Raw genomic sequence first — 17867 nt, 5'->3', positions numbered from 1 at the left:
CAGTGCCGTAGCATACGCCGGCGTTAGACGCAGAAGTATAAATCAGCCTTCAGAAGGCAATCCTGACACGCAGTGAACCCGTGGTGGCGTTTGAAGGCAACAATTCTGGAGGTTATTAATAATATGATAACACTAATAGATGGTTAAGGTGTTTTAGAATGACCAAAACAACATTTCAGGGGCCTCATGTACGTACGCAGAAAAAAATTCATATGTATGAAACACTGCATACACCAAATTCCACGCATATTCTTTGTACATCCGAATGAACAAGAAACTGAGCGCAAAATGCACGAGCGCAAAACCCCTCCCTGCCTCCTCCCCCGTATGAATATGCTAATGACTCTACTTTGGCAAAACCCAATGAAAAAGCAATGGCAAAAGCAAGCATAAAGAGAAACTTTGAACAGAATGTGAATTGGAGGTGCTGCTTTCGGAGGTAGACCGGAGAAAAACAGTGTTATTTGCAAGTTTGTTCTCCGGAATTAATAACAAAAGAAAAAAATAGAGTGGGAGAGTTTAGCTGATGCGGTTAACACAGTTGGGTCTGAACAACGAGTGGATTAAAACAGAAATAGTGTAATTTATAGGTGTAACTGTTGCAGCATCTTTAACAGCTCGTAAAACGCATGGTAACATGTTTTGACACGTTCGAGCATGAACTCGATTCGAATCCAGAGTCTGATGAAGTCAGATTCCTTTTTCCCCCGCTACATATCAGATTTTGCCTATACTCTTCATCATGAGGAAGACAAGTAGGAATCATTAATTAGTGTGTGCATCATATTTTATTTGCACATTTATTGAATAAAAATGTTTCTGATTCACACAGTCAAATTCATCTTCAGATGGTGCCTTTATAGCAATGTGTGTGCAGAAGATTGCTCCGATTACATTGGGAAAAACGGTGACCGCTGCAAATTGCGCTTTAATATTTGGCTTGTCAACTGTATGGTATGGAAACCTTATAAACCAGCTGGACATGCGGATGAACCCGTCTCATACAGCTGCCATTGAACGGCTCAAAGACATGTTGTAGAGTGCAATTTTTACACAATTGCCTCTAGGAGTCGCCAATGGAAATGAAACAGACATGCACAAAAAATGTGCGTACGCCATGCATGAAGCTGGCGTGGAGCTGCGCACATTCACACGTTCATTATTGTACGTAAATCCAAACGTGAGCGATTCTGAGCGTGAAACCTGGCGTACGCAGCGTTGATACATGAGGCCACAGATGTTTTACAGTGTGCTCAGCCTGCTGGTTTATCCATTTGCACAAATTTTTATCATCACATAACCTCTTATAACAAAATCACATGACCTTTTTTAATGCGCATACTGGAATTTGTACTGTAAAAGTGTTTCCATCGCAGTTTGTGCATATCTTTTCTTATCGAATAAATAGTTTATCCTACTCAACCTACCTACATGTTTTTTATGCACATTTTCAAAATGTGTGCTCATCTTGGCGTTTCCATCAACCGTGTTTTATGCGCATATCCAAAATCCTCATAAATATAGGTGGATGGAAACTTAGCTAATGTAATGTGTATTTTTATGGTGCATTTATCATGTATGACCATACACCCAAAGCATTTCACAATCATGAGGGGGATCTCTCCACACACCACCACCAGTGTGCAGCATCCACTTGGATGATGCGACAACAGCCACAGGACAAGACACGGTACTAACCAGGCTCAGCCTTGCTTAGCTTCAGTAAGTAACCGGTCTTAAGGTGCAGGGTCATATGGCTGTGGTGATTTTGTAATTATTTTCTTTTAAAGGAAATTTATTTGAATAGCATATTTGAATTAATGCACACATATAAACTTTGCAGAATGTCTTTTTCCCCGCAAATGGTTATTGTTGTATTATTTGTGACTTTAAACATGTTAATGATGTTAATCATGTAAATGGATATAATGCTGATTTTAAAAAAAGACAAAAAGATTAAAAACGATACTTGTTATGCATTGATAACATTATTTGAACTGATTTGTTTAGCCTGGATATGTTTAATGTAACAAATTTACATGGTTTTCCAGAAACTGAGCTTAAAGTACTCAAGTACTCAACCGTGACTTGGCTGAGTGGATGGTGAGAGAGAAAGACAGAGAGAGCAGAGACAAGAGAGAAAGAGAGGGGGGAGAGAGAGAGAGAGAGAAAGAAAGAGAGAGAGAGAGAGAGAGAGAGAGAGAGAGAGGGGAAAGAAGCACACAGAATTACTGATTGAGAAGTGATTAGTAAAATCTGCAGCTCTGCATAGTAAATTGGGAAAGTAATTTGTAAACAGAGACCGTAGTTGCAGTGCAGGAAAAGCTGAAGTTTTTCTCCTGACCTTTTATGAAATCCGAGAAGAAATGAATGCATTTTGACTTCCCTTTGGAGTTTGCGTTTTTCTTGACCTTTAAGCAGGTAAGATATTTCATATAGATCTATTTTCAGCAGTCTACAGAGCAAATTTAGCTTTACTACTTAAGGAAAGAAATTGCTTTAAATGAACAAAGATGGCCTATTCCTTTCATTCTCTTTAATGCATTTTTAAATCATTCTCCCTTTATCTAGTTTAACATTTAATAGTGGGATGATGGTGTTTATTATCACTATGCACAGTTTTGTGCTGAACTGTATGCTGGATTGGGTTTCCGCTCAGCATTTCTTGTCTGAATGAACGGGTATTAATTATTTACTGGAACATACCTGCCAGGACACATGATATTGTAATACCAAAGCTGCCTCTGGTACACAGTAATACTCATTAAGAAATAATCTCAAGTATGTCGTGAACTAAAACAGGAGACCTTGTCATTACATTTACATTATGTAGGTCCTCTGCATATAGATGGATGTAACAGTCATGTCTAGACATAAATTAGGCATCTTAACAAACACGCTTACCAGTTTTCATTGCAAGCGGGGTCAGCTAGGTCAGGAAGTGACTCATGTTGACACCTCTTAGTCTGTATAAAGAAAAAAAAGGGGTCACATTTTATATTAAACAGCCTTAACTGGTTTGCACTTGAGCATTTAATACAATACTGGTTATGTACATACAAGATAATGTGCTGTGATTACATATAAAGTAAACTTTTATAGCTAACTTTACCTATTACCGTAACAGTCTTATCCAAAAAGCCAAACTTCTCAAACCCTAACACTGCGCTTGAACATTAGTACTTTTAAACATGCTGTACTCTAAACCCTAACCCTACCCTTAATCTTAAACTTAACCAAGTCTCAAACTAATTTGTGTCCCCTTACTTGCCTCATGCTATTCCTAAAAGGAAGGTTTGTAATTACACACTTACCTCTATTCCAAAACATAACAACTAACCTCTTACTTTATATCCCAACCCTACCATTACTCATACATTCTAACCCAAACCCTAAATCGTACACCAAACTAAACCACAACCATTTATGCGCCAAGATCTTAAACCCTACATTTATTTCTTAAACCAAACCTCAAACTTACTAACAGCTAATGTAAAACTCTTCCAGAATAACTTGTATATGCTACACACTAAACCCATAGTCTTGTAGTATTTATTGTCAGTACATTGCCATTATAAAGTGCAACTCATCCAAAACATTAGATTGCAAAATGGGGGATGGAAAGATGAATGAAGGGTTTGTGGAATTCTTTGTTACTGATTGATGGGTTAATAGAGCAGAAGAGGCTGATTCGGCACTATTTACAAATAAAGTTGAGTCACTGGTCAACCTTCAGTTTGCTTGTGAAATAAACTCGAGTGAACAGCGAAAACACTGAATGCTCAGATTTATGGTAACTCTGATCTGTTTTCTCCATCTTGGAGTCATGTCCTTACAGAATATCCTGAAGGGTGAGGAATGGAGCACTTCAAGATTCTAGATTGAATTGAAGAGGTGTTACAAAGAAGTGATGTGGCTCTGTGGACACAAGGTCAAGGATAAATTACCATGAAGACCACGGCTTTGATCTTCAACGCATCAGTGAATGTTCAAAACCACAGTTCTGCACACAGCTGCAGCATCGACGAGTCCTACAAGTATGTCATCTTACCGTTGTGCTACTCGTTAACCTTCTTGCTCAGCCTCGTCCTGAACTCCACCGTCCTTCTCCGCTCCTACCGATGCAAGAGTAGCCGACAATGGAACACTTCGCTCATCTACATGGTCAATCTGGCCTCTACGGATTTAATGTACAGCTTCTCGCTTCCGTTCCTTGTGGCCAGCTACTTAATGCGTGACCATTGGGTTTTCGGGGACTTCATGTGCAGGCTGGTGCGTTTCTTGTTTTACTTCAACCTGTACTGCAGCATCTTCTTCCTTACCTGCATATCCGTCCATCGGTACATGGGCATCTGCCATCCAATCAGAACGATCGCCCTGGAAAGCAAGCGGGCGGTTAGGGCCATCTGCGCCACCGTTTGGGTCATTGTGTTCATACTTACCTGCCCCATCGTCCGGTTTGCCAAAACGGGGGAGGTTTTGAGGAAAACAGGAGGTGGAATGAATGAAGGAGTCGATTCTTGGTCGGAAGGAAGCGGCGATGGTGGAAAAGTTGAGACATATAAGAATTGCTGGGATGATGCGATAGACAGTGAGTTTTCTGAATACGTGCCTTATGGAATTATCCTACACATTTTGGGTTTCTTTTTCCCATTTACCGTCATTGCATGGTGTTACTCACAAGTGGTGAGGACCATCTTCGAGACGATTCATTCCCAGCCACAGGTTCAGGAGGAAGGAGGAATGTGTGGAGCGGTGGATGGAACAAAGAATAGGACGTCCGTGTCTATTTCTGGTTCCCAACATGCACCGTACTTCAACATGCGACGCAAGTCGATCAAAACCATCATCACCATCACTTTGCTCTTCGCGCTTTGCTTTCTGCCCTTCCACATCACACGCACTCTCTTTCTGGTCCTCAAGGAAACGAAGGCTGTCAAGTGCCAAACCATGCGAATGGTTTCCATTTTTTACAAGATCACTCGACCGCTGGCTTCCTGCAACTCGTGGCTGAATGCACTCCTTTATTTCTTAACAGGAGACAATAGCTTAGCCTGCTGCAGACGGGCCAGCGGCAGTCACAACACCCACCTGTTGTGGCCTTTAAAGATTCTCGGAAAACAGAAAGAGGTTGAGGATCAAGAGCAAGGCAATTCACATAAAGCAGATGAATGTCAGGACAGTGACTCCAAATCTTCGGGAATAACATAGAATGCAGACTATACTTTAAATGGTCCATGTTATTTATTATACGCTGATACTACTGAGCGATTTCGCGTATGTTTTATTCTACACTCTCAGAAATAAAGGTACAGGAGCTGTCACTGGGCCAGTAACTTTTCAAAAGGTACATATTTGTACCTCAAGGGTCAATAGTGGTATGCACCTTTTAGGTACCACTGTGGACTATTTGGGTACAAGTATGTACCTTTTAAAAAGGTACGCCGTAGTGACAGCTCCTGTACCTTTATTTCTGAGAATGTAGTATGTGATGAGCAGTTTTATCCACCACCTCTTTAAAAAAATCTGTGTGTGTTTGTTTGTTTCTTGTGAATATTTTTAAAGTAAAAAATAGCACTTCTTAAGAAGTCATGAAATCAAAACTAACCATATGATTTTGTTGGCTCACATTGCTAGTTTTGTGCTGAATAATTCTTCTTTGCATGTCATTAAGAAAAAAGTTTACCCTTCTAATCTTTAATTAAAATCTGAAAATGCACTTCCTGTTTGTTTTCAGTTAAACTATCAGGTGATTTTGAGACAATGGGCATGGCTAACATACTTAATCACGCCCCTTCAACCAGAAGTCAGGTACAGTTAAAAGGCCAAAATAATATACAATAAAAACAGTTACTAATTTTAAAAAAGTTATTTTCCATCCTGTGTCAAATAAAACGATTCAAGAAATTCAAAACTGTCACTGAGCCACGAATTTAAAATTGAACAAGGATCCTTTTTGTTTTTAATGTATAGATCTCAAATGGACACTGTGTGCTTATGCTCATTGTGTTTATGCTTTTATGCTTAAATGGGGTATCCGCACATGGACTGTCTTTCCATTACAAAATTGTCACGTTTAAGATCTGATTTCTTTAAAAATCAGCGATCTTCAATGCCTGTTAGATGTACAATATGAAGTGGGTCTTAGATCGGACAAGAATCTACTGCATTTCGTTGCATTGTACTTGTACATGTGTAATGACAATAAAGTTGAATCTAATCTAAAAATCTAAAAAAAAAAAAAGAAGCACTACATTAAATTCTATTCCACCCGCCATGTCTTTAATATATGACCGTTTATTTCATGGCCTGTTGCTACTGCCGGCGCTAGTGGTTACAACTGTCTTTCATCTTGTTTTATGCTTGAATAACTAAATTAATGCTTAAGTCTATTTAACTGAATGTATTTTAATTACACTACAACATTGATGCTGTAAAAACAACCTTGTGAAATTAAAAATAGTCACAATAAGCTTTCACCGGAGGTTTATTGTTGACTTTAAAACTAGCTGTGCATAGAGCCCATTGATCATTCCAAAGCATTCATCAACTCATAAGAAAACCCTGATAGTTGTGTTTATGGATGATGTTCACGTTGACCGAATAAATGTCATAACTTTAATTTATTTTGTTTCAAATTGGTTCACTTTGTGATACAGTGATAGGAATGCATACACATGCAGTTATAGAGTATTGTTGTGATTAGCTTAAATATGTGACGTATATGCATATATATTTGTTGTATGAACGTTATGATGAGATTAACAAGAAATAACTTTGCTTTGTTAATTATGTTTACCTTAAATACAGTTTTGATAGTAGCACACACTTTCAGATTGTAAACAATGCTTTGGGAGTGTGCTCCTGTATGTTCGGACTATGTTATATGATATAATTATTATCTAATTCCCTTTGACGGAATTCACTAAATATAAAAATTATAAAATAAAACTTTATTTGTTAATTCATTAGGATGATGACTCTACATTCGTTAAAACCATTGTTAACATTAAATTGTGTATTATGACAAACACGAATAACCAATACACAACAAAACATTTATACTTTAACCCAAATTAATAATATATAAATATATAAGTTCACAAAAATGAATGAATTTTCTTGTTTTGTTACTCACCCTCATGTCATCCAAGACTTTTTCTTCAGTAGAACACTGTTGCAAATAAAGCTTGTTTTCTTGTGCAGACCAGTCATTTTACATTAGGTATTAAAGTTATTTTGCTTGAATGTTTTTTCAACTCTCGATGTGCCTGCAGTTCATGCCTTGCATGTTGTAGATGACCAAAGACCACAGTTTAAGCTAAATATATTCTTTAATGTTTTTCCGAAGAAAAAAAAAGGTCACCTACATCTTCTTGGGCTGAGAATAAGTAAATTAACAGCTTTTTGGTGTGAATTATGAACTAACTAACTAAGGCTAATGGATGAAACCATATTATAATCTTTTAAATTCATATTTTTAATATTATATTTGAGCATATAAATTAGATTAGTCAGTTCTAAAGCCAAACCTGGAGCTTATCTAACAAAATAACTAACGATAAATGTGCAAAAACTAGTACACCCAAATGTAAATGTTATAGGAAAATATTAAATTAGAGGAAAAATTAAGAGAAGCAAAAAATGTTTTTTAAATTTTGTTTAAATTTTGTAGGTTTTCTTTTTTGCAATATTTTGCAAGAATTTAATTGTATTATCTTTCCATTTATAAATATAAGCGTATATATAACTTATTAATATTAATAAGCTTAGTATAGCTTATACACATTTTCTAAACAGGAATTCTGTTTAGAAAAAATTGGTGTTTTTGGCTTAGTATGACTGTTTTGCAATCCTAATAAAATTAATTTTAAATATTAGATTTTTTTCTTTCACTATTTGTATTTATTTTCCTTTCACTTAAATTAACCCGAGAATGAAACTCTAGCTATCTTCCCATAAAACCACAATAGCTGGCAGAAGAGCATGCAGTAAACAGCCACATATTCACTTCTCTTGAGAACAGTGCTTTATCTCTTTGTGTACTTCTCCGGTCTGCCAGAGCGAGGCGCTGTTGGACAAGTAGATGCACATTCTCTGTTTGGTTGCGGGAAATATGTTTTATTTTCTAAATTAAGAAATGACCGGAAAACTTTTAATGTATCCCGTGTTTGAGACTGTACCAGGAGACACTATCAGATGAGGATGCATTTACCGACGAAGCCGGCGATCACCTACTTGATCGGGATTGTGTTATGCCATTTTTCCGACTGCTTTACAAACTAGCAGGTAAACTTGAAAAAAATAAGCCGTGGCAGAAAGCTTCACCTTTACCGCGACATTTGACCGAAAAGCCCTGACACTGTATTCTCTGACCACTTTGGTCGTTGTTAATTCGCTGTTTGGGATTTTTGGTGTTTTATTTGCTCCGTTTGGATAAGTTGGATTGGATTAACGTTAAAAAGCCAAAGGACCTTGTCGAGTAAGTGGCTGTTCATTGGAAACAGTGCTGAATATTCACCATTTGTGTTCTGAATACGAAAAAAACTCTCTAATGCACATATATAACGGTGTTTACTTGACGAAATCAACCTGAGGAGTTTATACTAAGTTTGTGCGCGAACCCATAAAGCGGCTGAAGCGCTGAATCTCACAGCTGTTCATTTAAACAACTGTATCAAGCCGACAGGATATTACCTAAAGATTTAGCAAAATGCGATAGACGCGAGAAAGCAGTCCTCTCGGTTAAATTGGATCGGGTATTTTGGCGTGAGGCCTGCTGGTCGGGCTTTTGCCAGGTGATATTTGGAGCTCAGGCCGCGTCAGGGCGCGTGGAGCCCGGCCGAGAGTGACGCGCAGTCTCGGTGTCAGAGGACGAGATATGGAGAGGATGGAGGTGGACCAGTGCGCAGGCGCAGGAGCCCTCCGAAGGTCGAACAGCGCCCCTATGATCACGAACGTCAGGTGAGAGAACTGCACTCATGCTTTGGAGCCGAATATTTAATATTGTGTGAAATAATTGTACACTGTAAAACCCAAAAAGTTAAAGTAACTCAAACTATTTGAGGAAACCAATAACAAAAAAAAAAACATTTAAGTTCAAAAACGAATCCTAATGAGTACTGTAAACTTAATCAATTTTAGTAAATGAAGCAATTTGAGCACAGTAAAACCCAGTAAATTAACTCAAACCAACTGTGTACTGTAAAACCTGGTGTTAAGGCAACTCAAACCGTTTCAGGAAACCGATTGCTAAAAAACATTTGGGTTAAAAACTAATCTATACAAGTACTATGAATGTATATGAGTACTGTGAACTTACTCCATTTAAGTTAAAGTAATGAGGTATTTAATGAGCTTTAATGAACTTTACTTTTAGTAAATTTTGAGTTAACTACACTCATTTGATAAAGTTGACTGTTGGGTTTTACAGAGTAATAATAAGTGGGACCTCATTTTCGCCGAATTGCAATTGTATAATTAAAAGTAGGCATGGCCCGGTATAAGTTTCTGATGGTATGATAACCTTATTTTATTTTTAAATGTCTGGGTAAAAAAAATTTTTCCCATGAAACAACATATTTTAGGAAACATTTCAAATATTTTAAATTAGTAAACATGTCAGACTAAATAACTAAAGTAAATAAAGGACAACGCATAAAAACAAAAACACAAAAAATAAATAACACATGATAAAAAGCTTACATATACCGTAGGAATGGTAGAACAGAAAGTTTTAGCGGCTCTAAAATCTTGACTTTTCCAAACCGCTGTAAACCTTGAATCCGGTTATTGTCCTATGTCTAATTCAAAGTGAGTTTAGAATAGTGAGAAGTAAAGGCCCACACGGAATCCGCGCGCGCAGAATTCCGCAGATTTTTTGCCCATCATTAATTCTGTTTATTTACTTGAGTAAATTTGTGTAAATCTATATTTATTCAGTTTTTAAATAATTTGACAAATGTGAAAATGTTCATCTGATTTATGTACTGTGCAGTTTGTACAGTAATATTTTTCTTTTAGTAGATATATTATTTGAGAGACTTGCTTTGTGTAACCAAATAAAGTGAATCTAGTTGGATTTGCATTTTAAACATTAAATAAAAGTGAAAAGTATATTATTTTTTATTTTACATATTAAGGTTTTAGTTTTGATACTCCCAAAATAATTCCACAGAAATCTGCAAATTTTTACCAAAATTCTCCGCAGAAAAAACAAAAAACTTTTTACAACAGATTCCTTCTGACCCTAGCTATGAGTAAACTCGATTGTTAAATCGTGATGTATGGAATACTGTTTCTGGGTCCAAGCCAGAACATATTCGTTTATGACCATTTTTTGTCGTATCAGGGTGAGACAATCATAGTGTGCACATCAGTCTCTGGGCTTGCTGCATCACAAATACCAAAATTTTAACAATTTATAAAAAAAATTCATTACTTTCAGCCTTTGGATATTAGGCATGGATTTATATATTTGCGATTGTAATTTTCGAAAGTATTACAGCGCTTTGAAAAATTTATTATTACGAATTGACCAAAAAAGTCAGAAATGCAAGATGCTAACCTAAAGATTTATGAGCCAAAGAAGGTGAAATGACAATACAATTCAAACTCCCTCTCTTAAAGGTTTATGAAAGAAAGTCAGCATTATGAGAAATAAATTCACAACTCTGAGGAAATATATTCATAGTCAGAGTTGTGAGCTCATGGGCTTTACATTATTCAATTTATTTTCTTTATTCCATGGCAAAAACAAACTTCTATGGTAAATTACACCACAAAATATTGTAGATAATAAATAATTTGATTCTCTCTTTCTCTCTCTCTTGTTTTTTTTTTTTTTTTTTTTTCAAAACAGTGATGGAACAACAGTATTCAGCTCCACTAGTTCAGCTCGGTATCGCCGGAGCAGCGTGTCCGTAAACCCCAGCTGTCCATCCCGGGTGAGTGTTCAAACAGTCTTTCATAGTCAGTTTCAGACATTTAGACCTCAATTACATATTATCTTTGTGTTGCAGACCCTCCCTCTGTCCCCATTCTCTCTGTCATGTGAGAGACCCGAACACAAGAGACAGGTGAGAAATAAAGGAGCGATAATTCTAAATAGAGAGATAACAGAATTAAAATAAATAACAATTAAACTGTCACCTTTTTCCTCTCTCTCAAGAGTTTATATTTCACAATTCTGGCGAGAAAAAAGCCAGAATTCAGAGCAAAACCCTGAATGTACATAAACTCCTTTTTTATTTGCAAATATTGATCACATTTACAAGCTCTCACAGTTCTGACTTTATTTCTCACAATTTCCAAGTTTATTTTGTAATTATGAGGAAAAAGTGGAAATTGCAAGATTTAAATTCTGAATTAAAAAAAAGTTGTAAAAAGTCAGAACTGTAGTATAATAATACTTTTTTTTTTAATTTATTTATGTTTTGTGGGTAGAAACATACTTCTACCTGGAGCACTTGTTAAAAATAAAAATGAATAAAACTTCTTTCAGTCAATATTAGTGATGATATTGTCTACAAATTAATTTGACACATTGAATCATAAACATTTGAATCTAAATATAAAAAAAAAAAGGCAAAATATAAAGTCAGGCAAGCAATGCTTTTCTTCCAGATTGAGAATATGGAGCTGACTTTAAGAGGGAGTTTGCAGAGATTAAGGTATGCACACGTACAAGTTTTGTTATCAAGATACATATTTTCAATCGTTTATTAACAGTGTTTTCCCTTCTTCAAAGTGCCTCATCTGCTGTTCCTCTCCCTCCTGCGAGTCACTGGCATGATCATCTGTCTCCAGTCAGTATTTCACTCTTCTCGTTTTACCTCATCACTTTAATCCATTGTCATTGTGTTAATTCTCTCTCTCTGTTTGTCCCATTACAGGGATTTCATTCCCAAGACAGCGGCGTCACCCCTAATTCCTCACCCAGCCCGACTCGAAGATTTCGAGGGTAAGTTTATGGATTAAACTACATCAGTGGAAAGTATCCTTCAATTGCCAATACTGGCATCATGTTTAGTCAATTGAAAGTGTAATATGTATCTTTTCTGAACAAGAGTTGTTTTTCTTGAACAGAGGATCTGTGAGCTCTGGAGTGAGATGGCCATCAGCTGCACCTTTGAAAAGGAAAGGTGAGGTTATTTTTCCTGTATAACCGGTTTCATGTAAACGTGTTAGTCATTTTTGATTAACAAAATTTAAGTCCCTTATGCTCAGCATGCATTCGTTGATTGTTTTGATAAAAAAAATTAACAGAATTTAAAGTGACTGTTCTTATTGTGTTTAATAATTATTAAAATAATAATTGCTTCCTGTGATGGCAAAGCTTTATTTCCAGCAGCTATTACTCCAGATTTTAGTGGTAGTTTATTATTTTGTAATATCTTTCTAATATATTGAAAATCTCAATTCTAATAGAAGAATATAGACTTTTGGGCAACACGGTGGCTCAGTGGTTAGCACTGTGGCCTCACACCAAGAAGGTCGCTGGTTCCAGTCCCAGCTGGGTCAGTTGGCATTTCTGTGTGGTGTTTGCCTGTTCTCCCTGTTCACGTGGGTTTCCTCCGGGTGCTCCGGTTTCCCCCAAAGTCCAAAAACATATAGTACAGGTGAACTGGGTAAGCTAAATTGTCCGTGGTGTATGAGTGTGAATATGCGTGTATGGATGTTTCCCAGTACTGGGTTGCAGCTGGAAGGGCATCCGCTGCATAAAACATATGCTGGATAAGTTGGTGGTTCATTCTGCTGTGGCGACCCCAAATTAATAAAGGGACTAAGCTGAAAAGAAAATGAATTAATAAAATGAATATAGATGTTTTTACATTACATCCTTTTTATGTCCAATCAATTAAAATCATAAAGCCTGGTCAATTTATTGGTGGGGAAAGATTGATCATGATTAATCACATCCAAAATAAAAGTTTGTTTTGACGTTAAATTTGTGTTTGTGTATGTGTTATATATGTTTATTACATATATGTGATACACACTAAAACATAGAAACACAACTATACAATACAATTCTGTTACATAGATATTTAAATGTACATAAAATTTGTATTTTATATCTATATATAAATAAATAAATGCATTCATGTGTGTATATATATATAATAAATATACACAGCACTCAAAACAAACTTTTATTTTGGATGTGATTAATCTTAAGTAATTTATGTCCAGCACTATTTAAAAGTTTTAAAAAATAAAATGTATTTGTATATAAAGTGGTCCCTTGTTAATCGTGGAAGTTACATTCTAAAAATAACCCGCAAAAGGCGAAATCCGCAAACTAATCAGCTTTATTTTTACAATTATTATAGATGTTTTAAGGCTGTAAAACCCCTCACTACACACTTTATACACTTTTCTTAGACAGTCATCAACATGTTCACACTTTTCTCTCTTGTTTAAACACTACAAAGTTCAACCCTTTGTAGAACAATAAGCCTAGTTTTATAGAATAAAACCAAAGATTAAAACCATTTGATCCTCATTTATTGATTCCGTTATGGCACCCTACAGCAAAGTTACTTCTACCTTCCTTTAGCATGTCCAAAAGTCCAACTTTTTGTGTGATGGTTAGCATCTTCCTCTGCCTTTTGGGTGCTACCACAGGTGCCTTTGACGGTGCAGAATATTTCATCAACACTGTGGAAAACTGGCAAATATACAGTCCAGCACTTCAGAGTCACACTGCTAGAGATCAAAGATTTGTGTAAATTTTGCAAGCTGAACGCATTCTGTACTGTACAGGAGACAAAGCATGGAGGAAAATTGATTGACAATGGTCCACAGCCAATCAGGATGCAGAACACAATACGCTGTAGGAAAAAAGCATGTCAAATTGCATTTAAAACAATCAGCGAAACTGCGAGGTTGTGAAAAGTAAACCACATTATAGCGAGGGATCACTGTATTTGTTTTATTCCAATTTACTTGAAAACATTAAAAATTTAGAAATTATTAGTCTACATTTTTTTGCTGTTTTTGATGAGATTAAAGTAACAATTCTTGGTTCTTTTCAAGCGAGACATGACTAAACACCTCATTTGGACTGATTCAATAACAAGAACTGGCTCATTTGTAAAATATGATTCATTTAAATTCTCCCTTTTATAATAAATATATATTTTCCCTCAGGTGGAGTGGAATCGGACGGTCCACCCAAAAAGCTCTTTGTCGCTGGAGTCACAGACCCTGCTCACATAACTAGTTACACAGTCAGGTGAGTCTTGATGATGCTTAAATAATACACTCAACTGACTCTCATGCCTCATTAATGAATCTCTTCACACGTCCAGTGTTTCCCAGTCAGTGGACTCTTCCTCTGGGACGCCTCCTGCCGGCTCAAACACCCAGGCCCTGTCCCTCTCCCCTCCGCCCCCGTTCACCTCGCACCATCCCAGCATCTGAGCCCAAGTGTTCATCACACTACAGTTCAGGTGTTGTAAAATGAAGACCAAACTTATCCCTGTTTTCCTGCTTTTTTGTCATTGTTGTTGTTGTTCATTTGGTGCTTTAATGCGAGTCTCTCAGCTCAATCACTTCTGAAGGAAAGTCCTCGTAACTGACTTTGATTTCTTTGGAAGTCAAAACGCAATGTTAAGATGATTAAATCTTGACGTATCTGACTACACGGACGATGAAAACTATCATGTAATTTATAGTTCTGTTTCTTCGGTGCCTACAGAGTAGTGTGCTGTATATCTGAAAGAGTATCTGCATTAACACATTGCAACGAAAGCGTTCGGGTTACTGCTGCAACCTGGCCAATCTTGACTCAAAGACCCTTTTTCCTCAGTGTAAAGACCAGTTTTGCTCTTCTTTGCTTTCCTCAAGTTGTGGCAGAACACTTTTTTGTATTTTGGTACATCTTCAGCTTCCATTAACAGGGTCCAACGGTCGTGCAGAATTGAAAACAAAAAGGACTAAGGATAGAAAGTATTAAATGAGTTGACCGCAGAAGTCAATGTTTTGTGTAAATTTGTATAAATATGTGAATAATCGATTATTTTAGGTATTAATTCATTGTTTTTCTCTTGCGTTTACCCCCTGAGGGGTCTGATATCTGTAAATAAGTTTATTTTTCCACACAGATTTGAGCTCAGACTGAACTTTTTAAGTTTGAATGAAATTCTTCAAACCGCCGGAAATGATACCAGCACATTCAGTCAACACTCATCCCCATTTTAATTGCTTAATTAAAATAAGTACTGTATAAACTAGACGACAAAAAAAAATCACGTCTTGAATCCAGTGTTGGAGTAAACTGAAAGCACTTTTAGTGAAAAGTCCACTTCCAAAACTGACCTAGAGACTGAGAATGTATCCTGTCTGTGGCTTAGATGTGTTATCTAGAACCATAACAGTGTCAAATCAGTTAAATGTTTTGTCCTCAATTCCTAAGTGATGATCGTTCGCTATTGAGTTACGTGCTCAAGACATGTCCATGATGTAGGTGACTGTTTTTTCTTCAATAGATCATTTAAGATTTTTAACTGCAACTGCAGTCCTTATAAACGCGAAATTGAAGCCAATGGCTATCAGCACTTTGAGAGTCAAATGACCACTGAAGCCCCTGAAGATACATTGAAGCCTTGTTTACAGAGGCAGTTTGTATCCCAATGTTTCGCTTCACAAGACCCGAAAGCATCTTCAGGAGCCGGTGGTATTAATTGTTTTACCTGTCGGTGTTTCTTTGACCCTTAAAGTGTTTAGAGTCACTGACTAAAATCTTTCATTTTCTACTTAAAAAGTCCCTTGCATCATAGACGGGCTGAGCATGAGCAAATAAACCGCTAATTTCCTTTTTCTTTGGGAGAATTATTACTTTAAAGGGTTACTTCACCTCATTGTGAAAATGGCCATAATTTACTCACTCTCCTGTTGTATCAAACCTGTAAGAAAGTGTCCCTCCTTCATAACAAAAAAAGTTGTTGTTTTTCTTTATGAAATCTGAGATTTCCATCCCTCCATTAAAAGTAATTGAAACTGATGCTTCAAAACAGGTTGAAAAATAAATTATAAAATGAGCAATTGTGTCTCTTCAGAAGACTGGATTTACATTTTTGTATTGATAAGGATTTATTTTTTTGATTTCTTTATGATCATTTTGAAGCCTCAGACTTAAAATAGAGAGAAATGTTTTAGTATATATATCTTACTCTTTGAAGGGAAGATAAACAAAAAGGGTTTGAACAACATACTGATGGGAACTAAGCCTTTAAAGTGATTATTCACTCTAAAATGAACGTTTCCTCAACATTTACTCACACTCAAGTTGTTCTCTACTAAATTCTTATGAATTTCTTTCTTCAGCTGAACATAATACAAGATATTCTAAAGAATGTTGGGAAAAAGCAGCCTTTGACATCAAAATAAACTGTGGAAGTCATTGGAAGTCAGTTTTTTCCCAACAGACCTCAATATATCTTCCTTTGTGTTCAACAGATGAAAGAAACTATTAACAGGTTTGCATTAAATGGAGGATGAGTAAATAACGGCAGAACTTTGATTTTTGGGTGAACTATCCCTTTAAGTCATCAATTATGGACAGAAAACAAGGACTTGTACAATCACAGTTTCAGCGGATTTCATCCTCTTCCTCTTGTACTATTTGCACAGTGTTAGATATCAATGTTGCTGTTACATGAATGGGATCATATTTACTTTATTTTTAACAAATATTTGTATGTTTAAATCCTTTCAGTTGGGAAATTGACATCTTTTTTAAAGTGGAGACGTTTTAAAGTCTGCAATATAAGATGGGTTATTTTTATGTACAAGCATCAGATGCACCACTTCAGGCTTTAATTCTGAGGTTTAAGCTGTATGGATTTTATTAGGCCTGATAAATTATTGTAATTGTTCAAAAACGAAAGGAAAATAAATGTAAATAAAATGACATGCTGCAGTTAATTGAACTGGAAGACCTTCGTAAAATTAAATCTCCACAATACTTTACAGCATTATGCAAATTTCGTTGAGCGCTGCATCTGTTGTGTTATTTATGAATGCTCTGTTTGCAGTATCTTTACAGATATCACTGTAAAGATTCTCAAGTCCAGAAGTCTTTATATCATCAACCGCAGCAGCTCGTCTGCCTCTAAAGCTGTGTACGGGACATTTAAAGCCCTTTTTCTGTTTCCATATTCATATATCAAGAGGAGTGCGGCTTGTTCTTCGAAATGACGCCATTGCCTTTTCCTTGTAGTTTTTCATTCAGCAAAGACGATGCCTTACAGGTTTTGAGTCTTGAAGTTTGAATTCCAAAGTTACTTGCACTGTTTCCAATGTTCCTTGAGATTTCAAAGATTAAAAACCAATGTTCATGGCTCTTTAAAAGTGATGTGCAATATGCAATTTAGTTGCTGGAATTGGTGTTCGTCACGTTCACGGGGATAATCAGTTGTGTGTGTTTATCAAAAACCCGAACAGAAGACTTGAGAGCAGTTTGTTCTCAATCAGTTGTATAATCAGCTATTTTTATTCATGTTTTCCTACATTATGTACCATATTTCTTTGTTTAGATTTGCCATACACTTCCTGTAAGATCTGTGCGTCAGAGATGTCTTCTGAGCACTGGTAATAAATGGATTGTGAGCGCACGGTAAATCATTGTAAATGCCAAAGCCGACAGACTCTGTTTAAGTTGTAAATATATTCTGAAAGCCAGAAAAATTCAAGTGAAAGATGGATTATTTTTTGGCGCATTGGTAGCAAAAGTACATTTATTACCCCGAGATGAATGTCCAATTATCAGAGAAGGAATATCATTTAGCATAAAATGAAATGTATATTATACCATATATTCTTATTATGAAGAAGATCATAATAAAAACTCATTTTACTGA

General features: G+C 36.3%; 2 protein-coding genes and 1 long non-coding RNA gene across 3 annotated transcripts in view; 2 read left to right on the top strand and 1 right to left on the bottom strand.

The window, feature by feature from the left end:
- Positions 1–8855, bottom strand: part of LOC103911744 (uncharacterized) — a 19818-nt gene extending 10963 nt beyond the window's left edge. The window contains exons 1-2 of the long non-coding RNA XR_662774.4: positions 7139–8855; positions 2905–2966 (exon numbers count right to left, since the gene is read on the bottom strand). This is a non-coding gene — a long non-coding RNA (uncharacterized lncRNA). The remainder of the gene's footprint in view (positions 1–2904; positions 2967–7138) is intronic.
- Positions 3949–5211, top strand: LOC100538037 (P2Y purinoceptor 3). The gene has a single exon (XM_009305279.5). The coding sequence runs from the start codon at positions 3949–3951 to the stop codon at positions 5209–5211; it is 1263 nt and encodes a 420-aa protein (XP_009303554.1).
- Positions 8061–17867, top strand: LOC101883815 (P2R1A-PPP2R2A-interacting phosphatase regulator 1). The gene is made up of 9 exons (XM_009305276.4): positions 8061–8964; positions 10862–10946; positions 11022–11078; positions 11626–11672; positions 11750–11807; positions 11895–11962; positions 12088–12143; positions 14155–14239; positions 14316–17867. Exons 1-9 carry the CDS (start codon positions 8882–8884, stop codon positions 14425–14427), a joined length of 651 nt encoding a protein of 216 aa, XP_009303551.1. The 5' UTR covers positions 8061–8881; the 3' UTR covers positions 14428–17867.

The sequence above is a fragment of the Danio rerio genome, chromosome 10 (genome assembly GCF_049306965.1).
Source record: "Danio rerio strain Tuebingen ecotype United States chromosome 10, GRCz12tu, whole genome shotgun sequence".
Classification (NCBI taxonomy): Eukaryota; Metazoa; Chordata; class Actinopteri; order Cypriniformes; family Danionidae; genus Danio; species Danio rerio.
The sequence above is the reverse complement of the archived record's forward strand: the minus strand, read 5'-3'. Positions and strand labels throughout refer to the sequence as shown.

Bases quoted from the DNA above. Each gene is read 5' to 3' on its own strand.
- LOC100538037 (XM_009305279.5), top strand. From the start codon at position 3,949: ATGAAGACCACGGCTTTGATCTTCAACGCATCAGTGAATGTTCAAAAC.
- LOC101883815 (XM_009305276.4), top strand. From the start codon at position 8,882: ATGGAGAGGATGGAGGTGGACCAGTGCGCAGGCGCAGGAGCCCTCCGA. The intron at 11,673-11,749 runs GTATGCACACGT...CCTTCTTCAAAG, and splicing joins GGGAGTTTGCAGAGATTAAG to TGCCTCATCTGCTGTTCCTC. The intron at 14,240-14,315 runs GTGAGTCTTGAT...TCACACGTCCAG, and splicing joins ATAACTAGTTACACAGTCAG to TGTTTCCCAGTCAGTGGACT.